Source organism: Setaria viridis, chromosome 9 (genome assembly GCF_005286985.2).
Source record: "Setaria viridis chromosome 9, Setaria_viridis_v4.0, whole genome shotgun sequence".
In the NCBI taxonomy this organism is placed as follows: domain Eukaryota; kingdom Viridiplantae; phylum Streptophyta; class Magnoliopsida; order Poales; family Poaceae; genus Setaria; species Setaria viridis.
Genome location: NC_048271.2, coordinates 29,256,873 through 29,266,811, shown reverse-complemented (window position 1 = coordinate 29,266,811; position 9,939 = coordinate 29,256,873). Strand labels below are relative to the sequence as shown.

General features: G+C 40.2%; 1 protein-coding gene across 1 annotated transcript; it reads left to right on the top strand.

Moving 5' to 3' along the window:
- The first annotated feature begins 1,963 nt into the window (after positions 1-1,963).
- Positions 1,964-4,436, top strand: LOC117839903 (geraniol 8-hydroxylase). The gene is made up of 2 exons (XM_034720337.2): positions 1,964-2,918; positions 3,693-4,436. Exons 1-2 carry the CDS (start codon positions 2,010-2,012, stop codon positions 4,296-4,298), a joined length of 1,515 nt encoding a protein of 504 aa, XP_034576228.1. The 5' UTR covers positions 1,964-2,009; the 3' UTR covers positions 4,299-4,436.
- Positions 4,437-9,939: the final 5,503 nt, after the last annotated feature.

Below are 9,939 nucleotides of genomic sequence, written 5' to 3'. Positions count from 1 at the left end.
AGAATGAAGAGGACAAATTATTATATATATAGTAATTGTATAAATAGTAGTTTAATGTGTATAATATACTAAGAATTGTATATATATATACATATATAATATTCTTATACGAGAGTTGGACTAGGAGTTACCATAATTTGGACGAGTTACCACAATTATTTAGCGTCAAGATGCTTTTTTTAAGTAAATTATGGTACAATCGATTTATAGTAAATTACGACGTACAAGAATGGACATATCAATTCTAGTAAGTCGACTACGTTGTTGTCTGAAATCATTCAAGTTATTGTAACCATTCTAGTCACAGAATAAGCTATGTGTAAGTAGTGTACTCTAAGAATGTATACGTGTGTGTATATGTGAAGCAACAATTAGCATTAATATGGAAAAGAATTAAAAAAATTCTTAAGGGGGTACGTGCATGCGCATGCATGTAAAACCAACTGGGACTAAAGAGGTGTGTGGTTGCGCCTGCATGGCGGTCTCTTAGTCCCGGTTGATTTTAAATCAACCGGGACTAAATAGGATCTTTGGTTCAGGTAAATGACCCGGGACTAAAGGTCCCCTTTTATCTCGAATAGTTAGTCCCGGTTGAATCTTCGGGATTTATGACCTTTACCAACCGGGACTAAAGGTGCATTTTCCACTACTGGATGGGCCGGGCCAGGAGATGGAGGAAGTGATGCTTCCGTGTTTGCGGGGTTCAAACACTCTTTGTCATCATATTTGATATGGTTTCACAGCCCTGCCAATCATGTGGCGTGATCGTACAATATTGATGAACATAATGGATATATGATTCAATCATGTTTTTTATACACAAGGGAGTTGACTAAATCCAACTTTTACTGAAATGGAACCAACAGCAAGAAGTGGAAAGTAAAACCGAGCTAACAGCAACACTGCAAATCATTGGATCTAGCAAACAAGTAGTTACTATCCCAAATTACTATTTATTTTGACTTTTCTAGATATATGATTTTTCTATGTATCTAGACATAGCATATATCCAGGTACACAGTAGAAGCTATGAATTTAGAAAAACTAAAACTAATAATAATTTGAAACAGAGGGGTCGAAGCACCATCAACGACATACTAGTTCTGTTTTCCATATCTTTCTTCATCCAGAGAATAGCCGTCAAAAAGTTTCTCGCAGAGAACGGAGAGCAGTCTGGAACTTAGAATATTGTGGAACTGACCGACTATCTTGAAACTTTAGAATAATACGTTTTGCAAAGTTCAGCAGAATAATTCCCTTGTTCTCGTGCTTGTGAACATTCTCTTTTTCCCTGCTTAATTGAAGGCAAAGCTCCCGCCAGCTAGTACATTTAAAAAAAAATTACTTTGCAAAGTGGCTGACTAGAGAGATATATCTGTTTCAAATTTCAGATTGTTTTGACTTTTCCACATAAATAATTTTTCTAAACATCTAAATATATATTATGTCTAGATACATATCAAAATTAAATGTATGTATCTAGAGAAGCTAAAACGACCTATATTATGGAAGGGGGAGTAGTTCGCTAAGTTCACTTTTTCCCAAAGAATCACTGCTACGTACTCCATCCGTCCCAAGTTATAAGTCGTTTTGGGATTTGTTGATTCATATTTTTTGCTATATGTCGAGATATATATTATACCTAGATACATAGTAAAACCTATGAATTAAGAAATGCTAAAACGATTTACAATTTGAGGCAGAGGAACTAGCTGTCTCATGTTGTCACACGAGTGCTCTTGGAGCACACAATATTCTTAATGTCACCCTCAGCGCCGCTTTCAGTAGTTTCCTGGCGCAAGAAGGGTCTTATTTGAATAACTTATCCCCAGATAGGCTTATGGAGTGACAATTAATTACATTTCGACGGCTACTGAATCAGCGCTTGCTATATATATATATATATATATATATATATATATATATATATATATGATGGCACTAAGAAGTAAGAACCGTCGTCCCCAGCCTCGTCACGCACAAACAAACCTCTTCATTCACAAATTCAGATGGCAACTGCAGTGCTGCTTCCATGGCTGCTATGGCTTGTCCTCTCCCTCATTGCTCTCTACCTTCTCGACCTCTTTGCACACGCTCGCCGCGGCCTCCCGCCGGGGCCCCGCCCGCTTCCACTAATCGGAAGCCTCCACCTCCTGGGTGGCCAGCCGCACCGCTCCCTCGCCCGCCTCGCCAAGATCCACGGCCCGATCATGTCCCTCCGCCTGGGCTCGGTCACCACCGTGGTCGTCTCCTCCCCGGACGCCGCGCGGGAGTTCCTGCAGAAGCACGACGCCGTCTTCGCCAACCGATCCGTGCCCGACGCGATCGGAGACCACGCAAGGAACTCCGTGCCCTGGCTGCCGCACTCCGCGCGGTGGCGCGCCCTCAGGAAGATCATGGCCACCGAGCTGTTCGCGCCGCACCGCCTGGACGCGCTCCAGGGCCTGCGCCGCGAGAAGGTGCAGGAACTCGTAGACCACGTCGGGCGGCTGGCGCGGGAGAGCGCGGCGGTGGACGTCGGCCGCGTGGTGTTCACGACGGGGCTCAACCTCCTCTCGCGCACCATGTTCTCCCGCGACCTGACCAGCTTGGAGGACCACGGTGGGTCCAAGGAGTTCCAGGAGGTGGTGACCGAGATCATGGAGACGGCGGGGAGCCCCAACCTGTCGGACTTCTTCCCAGCGCTCGCGGCGGTCGATCCTCAGCGCCTGCGCCAGAAGCTGGCAGGGCTGTTTGCACGGCTGCACCAGTTGTTTGACGTCGAGGTCAACAGGAGGCTGCGCGAGCGCGATGCCGGCGAGCCCCGGAAGAACGACTTCCTCGACCTGCTGCTCGACGCCACCGGAGGAGGCTTGACCACGGCGGGGCTTGATCGTGACACGCTCCGGTCATTCTTCACGGAAGAAGACAGATCACTAGTTTTTAAATTTTGTTTTCTTTATATGGAAGAAGCAATTTATATGTCTCGCGTGCCGCGCGTGTGCCATGTCAGTGTCAAACAGAGTTTAGCTTCATATAGAGTATGCTTCCGTACTTTCTTATTACAACCTCAATAAGGGAAATATTTTTAAGTTTATATATCCTTAAAATTCCAACAAGATAGGTAGTCCCTCCATTCCCAATTTTAGGTCTATTTTACTTTTTCTAGATTCACAGATATTATTATGCATATCTACATCTATAATAATATCTATGAATCTAAAAAAAGTTAAAACGACTTGTAATTTGGAACGGACTTCACAGTAATGTTTTATAAAAGAGAATCGCGGACAGCTACTGCATAAATTATTAGCAGAGGACCAACTTGGATTCTTGCATTGAGATAATATATCAAAATGATAAATAATATAGATGTGATGCATCCTGTCTGGAACAGAGGTGAAGCACATGCTTGCACATGCAGGCTTGTGTCTCTGTTCATTATTGCCCAAATGATACTTGTCGAAGCCAACTTTTCATATGAAAACTTAGCTGATGTGTTAATTGTTAACAAATGGGATTTACCACACCAAAACATCAGAGCACGTAAGTTGCATCACCCACCAGTGCACGTCTGAAGGCTCTACTTCTGTTTTCTTTTTTAACTGTAACGCAACTGTTTTCATATATAATAATTACAGTATCGTCGTAGGCTGTTTGTTTCTTGTATCCAAATAAATATTTCGGACATTATTAATTCATCTGTACTTTAGGATTTGTTTGCTGCAGGAAGTGATACAAGCTCCAGCACAGTGGAATGGGCCATGGTGGAGTTGCTCAGAAACCCAGTTTCAATGGCTAAACTAAGCAACGAGCTCGTAGAGGTAATTGGTTCAAGAAGAAAAATTGAAGAATCTGACATAGGCCAGCTGCCCTATCTTCAAGCTGTGATTAAAGAAACTTTCCGGCTGCATCCTCCTGTTCCATTGTTGCTACCACGCCAAGCAGAGGCTGCAACAGAAATAATGGGCTATATGATTCCTAAAGGCGCTCGTGTTCTTATAAATGTTTGGGCAATGGGTAGAGATAATGACATTTGGCCTGAGCCGGAGAAGTTTATGCCCGAGAGATTTTTGGAAAGTATGATTGATTTTAGAGGTGGAGACTTTGAACTCATACCATTTGGTGCAGGACGTCGGATCTGTCCTGGGATGGCGTTAGCTACTAGGATGGTGCATCTGGTTCTTGCATCACTATTAAATCAATTCAAATGGAGGCTCCCGGCTGAGGTTGAAAGAAATGGTGTTGAAATGGCTGAAAAGTTTGGCGTGACGCTTAAAAAGGCCAGCCCTCTTTGCGCAATTGCTACACCAATCTGACCAAGCAGACCAGTTTAATCAGAACACCATTTTTACAGGTTCAATTGATGAATAGCCTTTCATGCGTGGGATTCAAATAATTGATACTGTACAATACTGTCATTTAGCAAGAATGTTATTCCAGTACAGTTGTTTAAATTATTTGAAATTCAAAAAAGAAAGAATCCAATGATGCTACAAGCTTTTTCTATTTATATTAAAAAATTCAGAATTGCAACGATGCAAAAAATGGGGACCATTTTACCCCCAAAAGTTACTTCATATGTTCTTATCGCAGCATGTGAACATAACATTAGTTCGAAAACATCATCAATGCCTTTCATAAATACTCCCGCTATTTGAAATTTTAGGTTGTTTTAGCTTTTCTAGATACATAGATATGTATATAGACATGAGATATATCTAGTTTCATATCAAAAGCTATGTATGTAGAAAAATGTCAAAACGATCTACTCCATCCGTCGCAAATTACTATTCGTTTTGGCTTTTTCTTGATACATACTCATCCATCCCAAATTATAAGTCATTCTAAGAATCTTGGAGAGTCAAAGTCTCTCAAGTTTGACCAAATTTATATGATAATATAATAACATTTATGATGTCATCTAAGTATCATTAGATTCTTCATCAATTATATTTTCATAGTATATTTATTTGATGTCATAAATCTTTATAATTTTCTCTATAATTTTGGTCAAACTTGAGATGTTTTGACTCTCCAAGATTCTTGGAATGACATATAATTTGGGATGGAGGGATTAGCTATGTATGTACAAAAATATCAAAACATCTACTCCATCCATCCCAAATTACTATTCGTTTTGGCTTTTCTTGATACATATCTATTGGTATGAATCTAGATGTATTATATATTTTAGTGTATATGAAAAGTCATGTAACTAAGCGAGTACAATTTAGGACCGAGGGAGTATAAAATAGCTCTATCTATGAGACCTTAAAACTGAGCGCTCTCCTTTTTTTCCATCACTAGCAATCTGCCTATGTGTAACAACGGATCTTCAATAATTAGAGAAAACTAAAGTACAAATTCAAACCACATGATCATCTAAATTTAGAATTTTCTAAATGCTACAGTGGATATCGAGCTCCTGGCTTCAATTCCCCGCTGGAGGGTATCCATATTTATCAAGGTAGTACTTATGTAGCTCCTGGAGAATAATTCTTTATTAGCTCGTGATAACCTTCTTTCTCAGTGCTATGCAAATGGTGAGGCAGCTTTGTCAACAGAGTCTATCCATGTAATAAAGGTCATCTGCCGGGTCAATACTTGTTTATAGTCTTTTACATTAGAGAATGACTTGGATCGTGCCCGTGTGTTGTGTTGCTACGGGCTATAAAACATTTATATAGCAATACATGTTGGATTCAACAAGACAATAATAATGTGAAAGTATAAATGTACGATCCTGTTGAATCCAACATGTAGTGATGGGACTAAGATCAACTGATAAAAGGATGTCATTGTAATGAAACAAACGAGTGTATTGATCTTAAGTTTTTTCCCTTCAGGATTGATACAGACTCTAATCCAGGTCAGGTTGTGAAAAAAACTCTATAATCTGTGGGCTCATCTACAAAGCTATTAACTGTATGCATCCCTTCTAAGTTCTAACAAAGATGGCTGGAAGCCATCACTTCTAGAAGGCAGCAGCTTATAGAACACTAACATCCCATGGGTACATATACCTTGGAGCTTCATGGAATCACCCTGAACCGCAAAGAAGAGCAGCACTGCAGAAAGGAAGATCACACAGAATTGCATGATGCACAACACTCTGTCCATCAGCTTCCCATCATTCTCTACAGGAAATCCTCTAACTCTGTACACAAACAAGAAATTGTAATTGTGCACAAGATATCGGTAGCCAAAGTATGCTGCATGCACCCACAGGAACCACGAGCGGAGCAAACAGGTAGTAGATCATTGTGAGTGCAAATATTGTAATGTCAAAAGCATAGTACTGTGCAAAGTAAAATTTCTGCTTTGGCATGTGGAAGCTTCTGTTTAACGGGTATAGAGAAAGATCATGCCCCTCGATACTATCCAGAAGGCCACTGTCTTCTCTCTCAGGCATCAGAGGTGCTGTCAAATTATTAGTTTCTTCACCATTCTGCATCATTATATAGTCCTCATTTTCTTCAGGTACCAACTGGACCATGTCATTATTTCTAAATTTCTTCATTATATGCTTTATCCAAGGGATTGGTGCCAACAGATCAAAAGATATTCCCAAAAAGGTACACGTGATCAAGAATGCCAGGGATGAAAGTGATGATCTTGATAAAAAGTATGGGCTTAAGTAGTGTTCAATCTGCTTGCAATCTGGACCATCCAAGTAGCATCGCCCCATGCTAAGTATCCAACATTTTTGAAGTGACGATTCCACCAGCGCATGCAACAGGATCAGATTAACAAGGAAGAAGCAAACTGATGACCTGCAATGACAAAAAAAATAATATAACACCAGAGGTTGCAATATTTTTTCTAGAACAGCCAGCGGTAGAAATATGATCCTAGCGTCACACAGATATGTTGAAGCATCATCTAGCATCTTTCCTTCAACATGTTTGATGAGGATATCACCTGTTCAGATACAACCACATTAGTAACTTTTGATTCACAGGTGAAACAATTCTTTACCATGATTGTATTTGATACATTTGATGAATCGATGTTGCACCATGATGTGTGTTCAAATACATACATGGATCAAAAATAGTGTTAAACACACATGGAAGGCATGGAGGACCAAAGAAGTAGATTGGGGATCAAGTCCAAGTATTCCCAACGTCCTCCACCAGGCCACCACGTCACTTTTGGCCCAAGGAAAGAAAGAGATCCAATCCAACACGTTTTGGCGCTGGATTCGGACTGCAGCTCTACCCCAAATTGCAACGGCCGCCACAACCTCATCCGGACTCCGTTTTGGGCGTTCAAGTACTCCTTGGAATCCTTTTGAAGTCTATTTTCATATGGATCCAGACTCATGTCTGTATCTATTCTGAGGCGGCCGCAATCATCAAAATACTACCAAGAGATTTTCTGTCCAGAGGTGTTACGTCGTCTTATTTTGGCCCAATGGGCCGTGTATCAACTTGGATCCATTAGGGACATGTCCTAGGGTTGGAGCACGACCCCAACACCCCCTGGTCGTCCTCCTAGGTATTAATAAGGATTAGATCCGCCACAAACAGATTGGGTTTTGTTTTGTTGAAAGTTTAGCCATTGCTACTTCCTTGTAGACGTGTGTGTCGACTAGACCATCCGTTCTACTCGATTCAGAACCACAACTTTGTGAGTTCAGATTGGTTTCCATCTCTATATTTGCAATTGTGTTGCTTGTTATACTTGTTCTTGCTTGTTCTTCGATTGCTTGCAGGACGAGTGCCCTAGTGGCCGGGTGATGCGCTCCACAAGATCGCGACAGCCATTGGAGATGGTGTATCGGTTGCTAAGGTGCAGCTTGGAAGGCTGTAGTTGGGCTGTGAACATCATCTCCATCCACCAATCGAGTTATCCACGCCTCTCTCATCGAAAGATCGGGAATCAACCCTAGCGGGTTCATATCAGTTGGTAATCAGAGCAAGGTTTATCGGTGAGAGACTTCTAGTTCCTTGCTGTTTTTAATAACCTATAGTTCAGAAAAGCACAAAAAAGATAGTAGATTAGTTTACCTGTAATTCTATAAACCCTTTGAGCCTTTGCTAGCATTGCTTAGTTAGGGCTTGTTGAGTTTTTGGTTGCATCGGTTGTGTCGAGTTGCTGGTCTTAGTGTCTATTCCTTTAGAGTTTTGAGTTCTATCACGTTTTGGTCACCACGAGACCCACCATCACCATATACATCATCGCTTCATTTCTGCCACCACGGTTTCATATGATGTCCGATTTGGGAGTTTAAATACAATCTCGAAACTTGAAGTTGTCTTCTTTCCAACGGATCTGACCTTGCAGCAAAATTCGGTCTGAGCGCTCCACAATCGTCTTAGAGATTTCTGCATCTGCTGTATTAATAAGAGTTGTTAAATCTAAAATTCGAAGGGGTTGTGTGCAATAGCCTTATTGTTTGGGTTGTCATAGTACCAAATAAAATATTTAGGCCTCTGCAAAAAAAAGAAACAAAAAAAAGAAACAAAAAAAAAGACAAGACAAGGAGAAGAAAGAAGGGGCTGAATTTGTTGATTTCTTTGTGGTGTGCTAGTTGCTCTTTTCAGTGACTAGCTTTGTGCCTAGGCTCATGTCTCTAGCATAGTTTAGCCTAGGACCAGCACAGTACCACCGTTGAATGATTACTCAACTTGCTTTTGTGACTAACGTGGTGCTAGTATATTTCCTTGCTTAAGCCCACCTACTGCTCCACATATTCGACTACAGCTTGACAGGTTTTTTGTTGTTGCGGTACCGATACACTTCACTCCACGGTTGTAGACTTGTTGGTTGCCGTCACCTCCTGTTTGGCTTGGTAAGAACTTGTAAGGGCTTGTTTTTACATGTTCAGTTTGAGAGAATTACAACCAACACATCATAGCAGTTGACAGGAGGATACATATTATTTTTGTATTTCTTGTTTTCTACTAATCATGGCAGGTGATACGGAGATTTTTGAGCTGTTGAAACTAGACCTTCATATTCAGGATGTCATTCAACACTTGCCGTTATGTGATGGTAAGTTTGATCCTAAAGCTTACATTGATTGGGAGATAAAAGTAGATAATAAATTTGACGAGCATGACCTGTCCGAGAAATAAAAGATTTATATTGCCTCTAATCTTTTGACTGAATTTGCCTTGCTACAATGAAAACACATTTGTAGGCGTAAGAAAGTTCTAGAATCTTGGGAAGACTTTAAATTTCTTTCTAGAGATGCATTCATTCCTGAATATTATGCTGATTATTTGCTTGCTAAATTAGACAACTTGAGGTAAGGTAGTAGGACTGTGAAAGAATACTTCCATGATTTTAAAATTTGTATCATGTATGGTGGATTAGATGAATGCATGGAAGATGTGATAAGTAGGTTCATGAGAGGGCTCAATTTTGAAATTCGAACTTTATTAATTAGCAAATCATGCATACATATTGCTCGATTGTATTGTCTTGCTCTCAATGTTGAAAAGGAGATTCTATTATCTGTGAATAATTGCAATAATGATGTGACCCATAATAATCAAAATTTGTCCACTTGGCATGCCAATGAAGAGCAACAAAAATTGGAACCCATTGCTGATTTTCCTTTGTCATAAAATGATTTACTTGCTATTCCTTGCGATAAAGTGGACTTGTGTGCTGTTGATTCTTTTACTCCTATGCCACAAGTAACAAATAAGTGTGATACTTTTCATTTGGAAACATATAAATGTGCTGAAGAAAAGCTATTCCATCCTATTAGTTGTGCACAAGATGAACTGAATTTGCTATCCTCTTTAAATACTTTGGGTTATATTGAATTTGATGTTTTGTGTAATCTAAATTGTCTAAAAGAGAAACTTAAATTTGATTCTGGTTTGCCAAGTTTTAATCATTGTTCGCTTCATGCAATTGGCAAATACGACAACAAAGGAGAATATTTGGTGCATAAAGTTTATATTTGCTCTAATCTGAAATATCCTTTTGGGCAACAAT